Source organism: Yamadazyma tenuis, chromosome 7, assembly GCF_029203305.1.
Source record: "Yamadazyma tenuis chromosome 7, complete sequence".
Lineage (NCBI taxonomy): Eukaryota > Fungi > Ascomycota > Pichiomycetes > Serinales > Debaryomycetaceae > Yamadazyma > Yamadazyma tenuis.
In genome coordinates this window covers 911172-923051 of record NC_089467.1, presented here as the reverse complement: position 1 = coordinate 923051, position 11880 = coordinate 911172, and the positions used below count along the sequence as shown (strand labels likewise).

Genomic DNA, 11880 nt, shown 5'->3' with positions numbered 1-11880 from the left:
CTGGGAACTGAGAACGAGTTCAGAGAATTATAAGTAGTGTAAACAATCAAGATTCATTTTTTCAGGCTTATAGTGCCCCTATTATATCAATTTTTCACTCATTTTATGTTCTCAAAGCCCTTAAGTACCTTCCATAAGACGACCATGCCTGCTTTTCTTGGGGAAAAAAGAACTCCTGTAGTCTCGCCGCCTTTATCTTCCCGAATACTCTCTTGCGTATATCCATAACTCCCCACATCTCCCAAATTAATAACCTTTGACTCTCGCTTCAGCGTCCAATTGAGCCCTTGCACGCAGTCCGTCCCATCTCCGACCTCATCGTGAAAAATATAAAACACTCCACTGTGCCGATACTCTATTTTTTCCAGCTCCGCTGAAGCTTCTGTGACCATGTCCCAAGACGAAATCGACATTGACAATGCTAGTTTAGAGCAATTAAGAGACATTTTGTGTAATGTCAACGGTAAAGAACTCCTTGCCAACCGTTTCAGAGCCTTGTTTAACTTGAAGTGTATTGGGGCTGAATCCACAAATACCGAAGAAGCGGAAAAGGCCATTACGTACATTGCGGATTGTTTCCAAGACGAATCTGAATTGTTAAAACACGAGGTTGCCTATGTGTTGGGACAAACCCACAGACTTGTGGCTGCTCCACCTTTGAGACAAGTTTTGAAAGACAATAACCAGCAGATTATGGTGAGACACGAAGCTGCCGAAGCTTTGGGCGCTTTGGGAGACAAGGATTCGTTGGCGTTATTGCAAGACTATTACAAGAACGACCCATCGCTTGAAATCAGACAAACCTGTGAGTTGGCTATCGAGAGAATCAAATGGGAACAATCTGAAGAGTCCAAGACAGAAAACATTGAGAAGTCGTTGTACACTTCTATTGACCCAGCTCCTCCTATGCCTAGCGATGTGGAGTCGAAGGTGGAGAAGTTGCAACGGATTTTGAACGACCAGGATACTCCATTATTTGAGAGATACAGAGCCATGTTCAGATTAAGAGACTTGGGAACCGACGAAGCATGTCTTGCTTTGGCTTCTGGATTTGACGATCCATCTGCCTTATTTAAGCACGAAATCGCCTATGTTTTTGGTCAGATTTGCAACCCGGTGACGGTTCCTGCTTTGATTACCGTGTTGAAAAGAGAAACTGAAGCTGGAATGGTTAGACACGAGGCTGCTGAAGCCTTGGGAGCTATTGGTACTGACGAGTGTACGCGAGTGTTGGAGTCATTCTTACATGACGATGAGAGAGTGGTGAGGGAGTCAGCTATTGTTGCTTTGGATATGGTTGAACCTTGAGACACAAGAAGCTCAAGCTAATGAATACACGTAGGATATGGAGAATATTGGATGTTGTAATTGTAATAAATACACACGCTATAGTACAGTGATGAGTCTAGTCAAATGCTTTTGTGGGTTTAATTGTTGGTTCTGAATTTGTATCCACAGCTGGTACAAGTGTAAAACACAGTAGCACCTTCATCAGCAGATCTTAATTGTAAAGTGTGGTATTGCATTTCGTCGTGTCCACACTTTGGACACTTCTCTTTGATGGTGGCCCCTTCACCCAAATCATCATTTTTCAACGTGGTTTTAACAGATGATCGATTCATCTTTAAGGTTGATGGAAAAGCATCTTCTGCAGACGTGGTTACCACTTTTAAGTTAGCAAACTTGGAGGCAGGATACGATTTGGAGCAAATCCGGCAATCTATAGTATCCTTGGCCCCGAGTTTGTCCAACAAGTTACCACAGTCTGTGCAAAATATAAGAGATCCTACCACTGACATGATTGAGGTTTGAAATTTTTTTGAGATGCGATGATTTTGCGAGTAATACCAGAGAAGGTTTAAATAGTGCAAAGAAGTTGGTGGACGGGTGGGTAATGCATATACTTAGGTATATAGCGTAGTAATGGTGGTCGATATCTTTCGTCTCATGCCTTCTGTCAACAGGTGCTGAACAGGTCCTACACATATCTAATCTTCATGTTTAAAGGTAGTATTCTATTGCTGCGAAAAATGCAAATTTCACCGAAGCTAGCTAGATATATCTTGTACATATTAAAACTCTAGGGTTCCAATTAAATAATTCTAAATAAATAAATCTGGATTCCAACTACATGAGTCCACACTAAACATCAGGGAAATCCTTCTCATAGTTGTACACTTTGAGATTATACCCGTTGTTCACAGAGGTATAACTATTCTTTCCAAGTCTTCCTATAGGCTTCAATTTACCAGTGTCGACAAACATCTTTTCCTCGTCTTCAAGAAGGTCTTCTCTAACATGGAAATTTACAGCCTCCACAGTTACCACCACTCCTGAAACCACCCCCGGCTTGTCGCGAGAGTAGTAGGTCTTACTATCAACAAGCTTAGCTTCGACCGAAAAACCAGATTCAGCCACATGAGCTGGTTTCACTTTTTCGGATGGAGAAGGCGTAAGACCCGAGAGCACCCATTCATCAGCATCAGGTGGGGCGGCAACAGCGGTAGCATTGGCAGCATCAACAAACCACTCCGAGATCACATTAATAGTCAACTCTCCACTGTGAAGAATCCCGTTCAATGAGTCTTTGTTTCTATCACCCGAGAACGAAACCGAGAATAACGGAGGGTCGGCACAGATGACGTTGAAGTAGGAAAAAGGGGCCAAATTGGGGACCCCTTCAGGTGTGATCGTACTAATAAAGCCAATTGGTCTAGGGGTGATGGCTGACAGAAGAAGACGGTAATTGTGTAACCGAGTTCTGCCAGACTCAAACGGGTCGATGGCAATCTTTTTGTGGTTCTTCCACTCATCGTCGGTGGCTCCTTGGCCAGGCACCCAGTCAGGGTTAGGGCCTTCGTTCCAAAAAGTGTTGCTGCTCATGATTGTCGGTAGTAATTTGTTTATCCGCGATTTGTAATAGTTTTGTGCAACTGTGGGAGTAAATATATATTCCTGTAGGGCAGGTGCCCGGGCACCATCAACCGCCACATCCGAGCAGGAGCTTTGTCATCAGCTGCAAATATATTTGTAATACTATTAAGTGTACCTCAGAACAGTTTCGCGTTAGCGGCCGTATATATTCTGCAGGTTGGGGGACTATTGACAGTCTTGAGTCATCCCGCACCCTAGTAAGACCGCTTAGGAAATTTTCTATTGGAGACTGCCTTAGTTAACCACATATATTAACTTATCCAGTGTAAAACCTACCCCTACATTCCAGAATGGTGAACAAAGTATTATTAATCAATGGGCCCAATTTAAACCTCTTGGGTACCAGGGAACCCGAAAAATATGGTACTACGTCGTTGACAGATATTGAGAACGCAGCGGTAAAGCAAGCACAAGATAAATCTGATGGCTCTCAAGTACTTGTCTACCAAAACAACACCGAGGGTTTCATCATAGATCGCATCCAACAAGCCCGTCTAGAAGGAGTCGGATTTATTGTTATCAATGCTGGAGCCTATACCCATACTTCTGTTGGAATTCGAGATGCTTTGTTGGCTACAGCCATTCCATTTATCGAGGTTCACATCACCAACATCCACCAAAGAGAGCCTTTCAGACACCATTCTTACTTGAGTGATAAGGCCATAGCAGTGGTGGCAGGGTTGGGTGTGTACGGCTACACTGCTTCCATTGCCTATGCATTGAATTATCAAAACCAGTGATGTGGAAGTTTCAGCAGACAGAGGGATAGTGCCGACATTTAATTAGAGGGAGAAATGGTGTGAACGTTTCAGTAGATCAAATACGTATAATATAATACAAGTTAGTTTATATATATGGACTGCTAAAGATACTTACAGATGAGACTATAGATTTGCAACCACTCAACTTAGCCGTATATTCCTTCTTCCATGGCCACTGGCACCGGCTTATCCCCGTAAACACCTTTCCAACTAACAGGCTTAACCCACTCCTCCACCTTAATTTCTAATTTATCCACCACTTTTTGAGCAAGAATATTGGCTTCCATGAAGTTTTCCCCCTCATAAACATAAATCACAAGCACATTCAACCAGTCAGTCCCGAGAGAGCCACTGAGATTCTTGATGTATTTGGAGTTCACATACTCAACGTCTCGGAGCGATTTAATCAGGTCATTGAGCTTCAACGACTCAATCGATTTGCTTAAAAGATCTTCGTTGGTGTATGTTTCCACCGTACCCTGAACAATACTTTCCCTAAGTCCGGAGTCACCCGAATCCAACATGAGTACACCAGCAAACTCGTTATCGTTCACGAATGGAGTGATGATTTCTTTAATGAACTTGTCAGTAAAGGTGGTAATGATGGGGGATCTTTGCTGGAGCAATGTCAAGTTGAATTTGGCACTGTAAAATACCTCCAATGCCGTAGAGATACCTGCACCGGTGGTAGCACCATCAATGGAAGTACCAGTAGCATAATCTACCGGTGAGGCAAATGGATACAAGTAAGTGTCCTTCAAGTGAGCGATTCGCTCGAACGCCAAATTGTGTATTAAAAGGTCAGTGGCGAGTTGTGGAACATTTCCAATGGATACCGAAGGGACCACCAACGTCGTTCCACGCACTACCTCGAGATCACGGTACGTCTTTTTCACGTATGCCATTTGGATCAAGTATTTTATTTTGTTGCCACAATGAGAGTTTTTCGCACCTATCTATTTCTCTATTAACCTCTAAGTAGAAGATGCATAAACCAAGAATTGAAAGTTAAGGAGCCTAGATCTACTAGTCCTTAGGGCTACAGAGCGGTAGCTATTTCACTATTCGCTATCACTCTCTGTCCGGAGCTTGAATGGGAGTGGGAGGTCGTTTCCTATGAAAGGTGACGATTTCAAGCCATTTTGACCGGGAATATTGGAGTTACTATTGGGCGATGACACTCCTGGGACGTTCAAAAGCGTTGAAAGTGCTCCCAAGTAGTTGTTGTTATTGGAGATGCCAGACTGCAGATTTACCGGGCCTTTCGATGAGCCTGAAGTAGACTCATATCCCATTGCAATGGTGGTGAAATTGGAGCTATTTGCATGCGAATGGCCCAGGCTTTTATTCGGGTTCAGTTTAAGCAAATTTGATGGATTGAGCGTAGGATTCCACGTATTGAAGTTGTTATACGAAGTATTGGACGTGGAGCTAGTTCCAGTGGACGAAGTGTAATTGCTCTGTAGACTCGAGTTGGAACTGCCACCGTAAGTAGTATTGGGAGTACTGGCAGAGTTCATATTGACGGTACCATTTGTGTTCACGGTGTTCACGGTGATGATTCCATTCGGGTTGGGTAGCGACGACGTAGCACCAAATAGAGTGGCAGCACTGGCAGTCGGAGACAACGGTAAACTATTCTGGATAGAGTTAAACGAGGGTAGCTGTTTTCCCTGGTTCTGGATCTGCAGAAGCAGTAATTGGTTGGGGATCACAAATGAGTTATTGACCGTGTTTCCTGAGCCATTGTGTAAGTTATTGCCGTGAACAAACATAAGATTCGTACTGATCCCAGGTAATGTCAATGAGTCTAACGCCGACAGGTTCGGATTTGGCGAGGGGTTCAGAGCAGGATATTCGGCATCCGAGTCATTGAGTAGTGGTGATAATGGGATGAGATTTGCATTCGGGTTCACCGTCAGCCCTGGTGACAGCGAGTACCAGGTATTGAAGTGACGAGGGTCTGCAAATCCAATGACTTCTTTGTGTTCCAGGAGAATCGAGTTGGCGATCAAACGAATGATATTGGCGCGAGAGTCCTCATTAATCAAGGAGTTCATCAACACCTGTCTTTTGATGAGTTGGTTTACGCGAAGGCTAATGCTGGACGCTAGCTCATAGTCTAACTTGAATTCATCATTGCGTTCGTAGTTTATGGCATCAAACTTCTGAGGTGAGTGCTTCTCTTTTCGGGGTTTGGACACACGAGCTGGCTTTCGAGAAGGTGGTTTCGCTGGTATGGTGGTAGCGGTCCCATTGTGGGGCCAGCCAGCGGCGGAGGAAGGTATCACCACGCTCATGAGGGTACTGTTGGGAGTGTGCGGTTCGTGGTTATGACAATCGTTCACTACCACCAAGCTCCATTTGCTGGTAGTAATGGCGTAATTAGCTCTTATCTTAAACGGACATGTGACATGACGGCGGTTATGGCCTTCACTGATATTCTTCTCACGCGTGTGGCGACACCGGAAAATCACTTTGTGTCGATCGGACCGTTCAATGATGATCTTTATACCTTTTTTTTGAAGTAGGCGCTCCTGAAGCCATGGCTTAATATCCAGTTTATTTATGAAAGTTTGGTCTCCAAGGTTCAAGTCGTGCAACGGGAGATGCGTCGAATACTCGGATTGGCTAGAGCCGGGCATGGCGGAAGGTGTAGGTGTTGGGGCACGGGAGTAGTGTGTAATGGGACAGGACTGGTGTGGTCGGGAAACGATAAGAAATAACTCAGTCGCGAAAACCGTATCACCAGATCGGATATACATTTAGACCATGAATAGAGTACGACGTCAGGGTGGGAGCCAGTCCCAGGGACACTATGTGGGGGGTGATATCCACAATAGTCACAAGGGTACTCACACTGAAAGTGCTGAGTCGTTGGTGGAACGGATTTTTCAGATACAGCGAGACTTGAAGCATTCACATCTAGAGGTGCTTCAAATCGAATATGTCGATGTCAGCTTGGAATCTTTGGTGGCAGTTGTACAAGAATTGGAGCATCAATATAAAGGAAGTATGATTCCGCCAGACGTAGTGGCGTGTATGACGGTTTTGATTGTCAATTTTGAAAAACTACTTCACAAACAATCGAATAACCACCAATCCTTTGACAGTACGGAACACATACAACCACTTGACAGTACGGAGCCCGACAGCACGAGGCCAGATATAACCGGGGCCAGCTCGACGTTCAGTAGTCCCGTGAAGAACCCTGTGGCTCGGTCAGCCTCAATTTCTCAGGCGGCTATCACACGAGAAAACGCCATGGGCCAGTCCATGCATAGCATCACTGACCCGGTCAACTTCCTCGACTTTGCAACACCAGGTCTCAATCAACAGCTCAAAAAACGTATCAATTCAATTCTTCGAACTGGGTCGCTGCCAGTGAGAGAACTTCGAGACATAAGAGACTTTTCCCAATCCATAGACACCAGTAATGTGTTTTTAGACTAAGTTGAAACTTTGATGTATTTGCTATTCGAATAGCTATAGTATATATACAGGGATAGTAAAACAGGCATCAACCCTACTTAATCCAAAGTCACCTTAGCACCTACACCTTCCAAAGTAGCCTTGATCTTTTCGGCATCTTCTTTAGCCACGTTATCTTTCAATACCTTAGGAGCAGACTCAACAAACTTCTTGGATTCCACCAAGGATAATCCTAACAAGCTCTTCACTTCTTTGATAACCTTTGGTTTAGATTTAGGGTCAAACGATTCCAACTTTATCGAGAAAATAGTCTTCTCTTCAGGAGCTTCTTTGACTTCTTCTTCAACAGGAGCAGCTGCGGGAGCAGCGGCACCAGCAGCAGGTAATGCAATGTCGGAAATGTTCAACTTTTCCTTCAATTCGGCGATTAAGGAAGAGGTTTCCAATAAGGTCAAAGTTGAGATCTGGTCCACTATGGCAGAGATCTTGGGGTCCACGGCAGCCTTTGGAGAGGCGGTAGCAGCATCGGCAGCGGTGGAGTTAAACCTTACCACTGGGAGGACTGCTCTGCGACTAACAAGTCTAGCACAAGGTTTCACGAACTGACGCAACATGGTATCTAGATGTGTCTGTAGGTTTCAAAATTTTCACTTTTCTTTGGCCAAAAAAAATTCGTGAAAAAGTGCGAGTACGAGTTGGGGGGTGCGCACGACTGAGTTTTAGTATGTAGATTTCGCGACGGCTGGTGGAGCAAATAATTGTTTGGCAATGGCTTCGTTTAGATTCTGTGCTGAGTGCAATAATATGTTGTATCCTCGTGAAGACAGAGACAACCTGCGGCTATTATACTCATGCAGGAACTGTGACTATACTGAGTTGGCCGAAAACCCCAAGGTATACCGTCATGAGTTGATTACCAATATCGGAGAAACTGCAGGAGTGGTGGAAGATATTGGTAGTGATCCAACATTGCCACGAAGTGATAAGGAGTGTCCTCATTGTAATCATCGAGACTGTGTGTTCTTCCAGTCTCAACAGAAAAGAAAAGATACGTCGATGTTGTTGTTCTATGTGTGTTTGAACTGTAAAAAAGTGTTTGGGGTCTAAAACCATAAGTGAAAAAAAGTTGAACGTATTTTATATGTATTATAGAAGAAATGTATATATCACAAATGATTCGAGTAGAGTAGCTCCGACAGTGGCACTAAATCCCCAATCATCTCGAACTTGGTGAGCTCACTAAAACTCTGTAAAGTACTGGAAATATGGATCTTCCCCAGCAGACCCGTAATCCAACTGTTCTTCTGGATAATGATCAAACAACGACGAGTCTCCTACTCCAGCGGTGATAGGAGGTTCATAAGGAGTCTCGATATCTTTAGCCAAAATCTTCTCCCAAATGACCTCAGAAAACCATTGGTGATTTCTGATATCAGCTGGACCGTTCATCAAGTTTCCTAATCTCCGGGTTAAATCTGCCGTCATCAAACTAGATAACAAATCAATGACGTCGGGTGTGAAAAAACTGGGGTAGTGAATCTTTCCTGACAAAATCTTCTCATAAGTCTTCATGGGTGTTGAATCATAGAATGGAGTATAACCCGCCAACATTTCGAAAATCAATACTCCCAAAGACCACCAGTCTACAGACTTGTTATAGGGTTTGGAGGTGATCACTTCTGGAGCAATATAGTCTGGAGTTCCACACAATGTCCAAGTAACCGTATTTACTTCTTTGGCGAACCCAAAGTCAGTGATCTTGATGTGGCCGTTTCTGTCCAATAAGATGTTTTCTGGCTTCAAATCTCTGTAAATTATGTCGTGGCTGTGTAAGTACTCCAACGCTAACGTGACTTCAGCTGCATAAAACTTGGCCACAGGGTTTGGAAACCGTTGGGACTTTCTCAAAAGCGAAAACAATTCACCCCCTTCAATATAGTCCATCACCATAAACAAATTCTTGGAGTCCTGGAAGGTCCCCCACATTCTGATCAAGAACGGATGCTCGACCAATTTCAACATTCTTCGTTCATCGTTTGTATGTTCCACCTGCTTCATCTTAATCACCTGTTGTTTTTTCAACACCTTAATAGCATAATACCGGCCATTGTGCACGGACCGAACAAGATGTACTCTTCCAAATGAACCGGTTCCAAGAGTTCTCATGATATGGAAATCTCCAAGAGAGTACTTCCCCTTCGACACGGTGGAGCGTTGTGGTAATAACGATCTTTTGATGGCTTCACTGGTGCGGTCGATGGGCAATTGAGCCGTCTGGACATGCACCGGGGTAGGGACACTCACAGGAGTGTGCATTGAAGGGGCCTGAGTACCATGGGGTTGGGTGGAATGTGATTCTTGTTGGGGAAGATGCGGTTGTTGCGAGTGGTAATAATCCATTGCGGCGACGTTATTCAAGGAATCAACGGTCACTTCTTGGGTCACTTCTTGGGTGGCAGCAGACTTAGTGATATGAAGTTTCTGTAATAGATTAAGATTGGTATGACCCATGAGATAAACTGGGAACACTAACCCTTGACGAGTGAAATTGAAATTGGAGAGAACCCTGGGATCGCAATATGGGCAAGGGGCATGGAAAAAGTGCGAATGCGAATGCGAGGGAACCATGAAACGAAAGGAGGAAGCGAGATCGGACGACGATACGAGTCATGCGACATGGTGGAGGTGAATATGGTGGGGATGTATATAGTAGTACCAACAAAATATATATTACGGCCTTGCAACCAGTAGGGCAATGGTCTATAACTAGTTAGAGTGCTACTGCTTTGTGGCCCAAGTGCCACTAACTTGTGCAGCGCTAGCGAGAAATGGGGAGAGCACAGGCGGGCCCGGTTCAAGAATAGCGCCAATCCTCACATAATTCCGTTTCTGGCCAAGTCGTAAATGGCATATATGTTAATAACCGAAATGAACACCCAGATAGTCAACAACACCAAGGTTGTGATCCAATTGTTGTGGAAGTAAACGTAACATTTTCCATCGGTTTCGTCTTTGATGGCCCCCTTTGTATGTTCTGGAACTTCGATTCTCATGATGCTCTTCTTGCAGGTGAAGTAGATTAATGGCACAGTTAAGAACGGTAACAATAGAGAAATAACCAATTGTGACACATTCAAAGCTGTTCCCAAGCCCAGACGGCCAATAGCGACGGAAATAGCGAAACATGGCACAATGGAGATGCCTCTCGTCACCAACCGACGAACCCATGGCTTTAAGGTCCAGTTAATATGACCTTCACTAACCATCTGGCCGGCAATAGTACACACAATCCCAGCACTCTGGCCACTGAAAAGCAACGCCAACATAAACACAGTCCCGGCAGTGGGGGCCAAATTGTCCAGCAATAACCGGTGGATGGTGTATAAGTCCGCATCAACTGCTTCTTCCGTTCCGTACAAAGTGTTACCAGCCACCACCAAAATCGCCAGGTTCACAAACACCGCAAACGTCACCAACGTGAGAGTGAGTTCAATGATCGAATACTTCAACGAGTACCTAATACTCTGGAACGATGGACGGTACCGACGGTAGAAGAAGTCTTCCTCAGTCTCAGACTTCTCGTCTAATGTGTTCAAGTTCACATACCCATTTTTAACGTCATATTCCCGCAACCTGGGTTGGACGAGTCCACTTCCCAAGAAGAGCGAGTGGACCATGACAGTAGCACCAATGATGGAGGCAGCAATAGAAACACCAGAACCTTCAAGCATTTGTGCAGAAGGTGCAAAGCCTCTGAGAATTGCCTTGACCTCAGCCCCGTCGACCGGCAACTGGGCCAACTCCACCGCAAAACACACGGTAACTGCCAATACTAATGCCGCTACAAACATCTCGAAGTAGCGGATGAATTTCGTGGATGAATGGTCAGCTCTGTATGCCACCAATACGAACACCACATCGACTATAGTAATAGCCACACCGGCAGGAAGCGGGATCTTGAGCAAGATATTCAAAGCAATAGCCAGTCCTATGACTTCGGCAACGTCGGTGGCGATGATAGCAAGTTCAGCGAGGACCCACAAGATGATGTTAAGCCATTTGGGAAAGTATTCTCGTGAGCACCGGGCGAGGTCAAATCCTGTAACAGAGCCTAATTTAATGCACAAACTCTGGAGGAAAATGGCCATGATACTGGACGCCAACACTATGAAAAGTAACGAGTATCTGTTGGAGGCACCAGCAGTGGTACCTGTAGCGTAATTACCTGGATCCATATATGCGACTGCAACCATAAGCCCAGGTCCTATGAACGAGCAATATTTACTGAGAACTTGTTTACAGCGCGATTGCCATGTCAGTTTGGGGGTTAAAGTAGACACGGAGGACGTCGAGGAGCTTGTACCGCCCATGGGGATGAAGTTCGTTAATGTTTGAGAAAGCATTGGTGGTAAAAAAATTGAGTAGGGGGAAAAGGTGCGTCTTTTATTGACCCAGGTTTCCGCCGCACTGCAAGTCTTAGATCCATAACCACTTTTGTGCAGCACAGCCATACCTAATATACGGCTACGTGGGGTGCACCTGATTGGCTATACTTTTCACAGACATGCAGATACTTGGTTAGTCGTCCAAAGTGAGTGATGTGATTTGGTTGCCCAGAGTACTCGGAAAGACGCTGGCTTTGCATGCGTTTGCGTGAGCACTTTTTGCAACTCTTTTTTTCAGCGCACTTGGCGTTAGCATTCTACCACCGCCAACCAAGCCTCTGCCCCAAAAGTTCAAAGCCTGTGGTTCC

At 44.8% G+C, this 11880-nt stretch overlaps 11 protein-coding genes across 11 annotated transcripts; 4 read left to right on the top strand and 7 right to left on the bottom strand. All coding sequences in view use genetic code 12, as the record gives it.

Moving 5' to 3' along the window:
• Window positions 1–390: 390 nt before the first annotated feature.
• On the top strand, window positions 391–1308 carry LIA1 (deoxyhypusine hydroxylase; the record flags this gene model as incomplete). Its single annotated transcript, XM_006685915.2, has 1 exon — window positions 391–1308. The coding sequence occupies one exon, from the start codon at window positions 391–393 to the stop codon at window positions 1306–1308; it is 918 nt and encodes a 305-aa protein (XP_006685978.1).
• Window positions 1309–1427: 119 nt separating this feature from the next.
• Window positions 1428–1799, bottom strand: RPA12 (DNA-directed RNA polymerase I core subunit rpa12; the record flags this gene model as incomplete). The annotated part of the gene is made up of 1 exon (XM_006685639.1): window positions 1428–1799. The coding sequence occupies one exon, from the start codon at window positions 1797–1799 to the stop codon at window positions 1428–1430; it is 372 nt and encodes a 123-aa protein (XP_006685702.1).
• A 343-nt stretch (window positions 1800–2142) lies between these two features.
• On the bottom strand, window positions 2143–2883 carry PSN45_005249 (uncharacterized protein; the record flags this gene model as incomplete). Its single annotated transcript, XM_006685913.1, has 1 exon — window positions 2143–2883. The coding sequence occupies one exon, from the start codon at window positions 2881–2883 to the stop codon at window positions 2143–2145; it is 741 nt and encodes a 246-aa protein (XP_006685976.1).
• Window positions 2884–3224: 341 nt separating this feature from the next.
• DQD1 (3-dehydroquinate dehydratase 1 (3-dehydroquinase 1) (Type II DHQase 1)) lies at window positions 3225–3674 on the top strand (the record flags this gene model as incomplete). The annotated part of the gene is made up of 1 exon (XM_006685638.1): window positions 3225–3674. The coding sequence occupies one exon, from the start codon at window positions 3225–3227 to the stop codon at window positions 3672–3674; it is 450 nt and encodes a 149-aa protein (XP_006685701.1).
• Window positions 3675–3841: 167 nt separating this feature from the next.
• PSN45_005247 (uncharacterized protein) lies at window positions 3842–4600 on the bottom strand (the record flags this gene model as incomplete). Its single annotated transcript, XM_006685637.2, has 1 exon — window positions 3842–4600. One exon carries the CDS (start codon window positions 4598–4600, stop codon window positions 3842–3844), a length of 759 nt encoding a protein of 252 aa, XP_006685700.1.
• A 156-nt stretch (window positions 4601–4756) lies between these two features.
• Window positions 4757–6340, bottom strand: PSN45_005246 (uncharacterized protein; the record flags this gene model as incomplete). Its single annotated transcript, XM_006685636.2, has 1 exon — window positions 4757–6340. One exon carries the CDS (start codon window positions 6338–6340, stop codon window positions 4757–4759), a length of 1584 nt encoding a protein of 527 aa, XP_006685699.2.
• A 127-nt stretch (window positions 6341–6467) lies between these two features.
• PSN45_005245 (uncharacterized protein) lies at window positions 6468–7148 on the top strand (the record flags this gene model as incomplete). Its single annotated transcript, XM_066158449.1, has 1 exon — window positions 6468–7148. The coding sequence occupies one exon, from the start codon at window positions 6468–6470 to the stop codon at window positions 7146–7148; it is 681 nt and encodes a 226-aa protein (XP_066014546.1).
• Window positions 7149–7225: 77 nt separating this feature from the next.
• Window positions 7226–7741, bottom strand: MNP1 (mitochondrial 54S ribosomal protein bL12m; the record flags this gene model as incomplete). The annotated part of the gene is made up of 1 exon (XM_006685635.2): window positions 7226–7741. The coding sequence occupies one exon, from the start codon at window positions 7739–7741 to the stop codon at window positions 7226–7228; it is 516 nt and encodes a 171-aa protein (XP_006685698.1).
• Window positions 7742–7895: 154 nt separating this feature from the next.
• On the top strand, window positions 7896–8234 carry RPB9 (DNA-directed RNA polymerase II core subunit rpb9; the record flags this gene model as incomplete). Its single annotated transcript, XM_006685911.2, has 1 exon — window positions 7896–8234. The coding sequence occupies one exon, from the start codon at window positions 7896–7898 to the stop codon at window positions 8232–8234; it is 339 nt and encodes a 112-aa protein (XP_006685974.1).
• A 132-nt stretch (window positions 8235–8366) lies between these two features.
• On the bottom strand, window positions 8367–9638 carry TPK2_2 (cAMP-dependent protein kinase catalytic subunit; the record flags this gene model as incomplete). The annotated part of the gene is made up of 1 exon (XM_006685634.2): window positions 8367–9638. One exon carries the CDS (start codon window positions 9636–9638, stop codon window positions 8367–8369), a length of 1272 nt encoding a protein of 423 aa, XP_006685697.1.
• Window positions 9639–10000: 362 nt separating this feature from the next.
• On the bottom strand, window positions 10001–11530 carry SMF1_2 (Manganese transporter smf1; the record flags this gene model as incomplete). The annotated part of the gene is made up of 2 exons (XM_066158448.1): window positions 10001–11391; window positions 11491–11530. 2 exons carry the CDS (start codon window positions 11528–11530, stop codon window positions 10001–10003), a joined length of 1431 nt encoding a protein of 476 aa, XP_066014545.1.
• Between the last annotated feature and the right edge of the window lie 350 nt (window positions 11531–11880).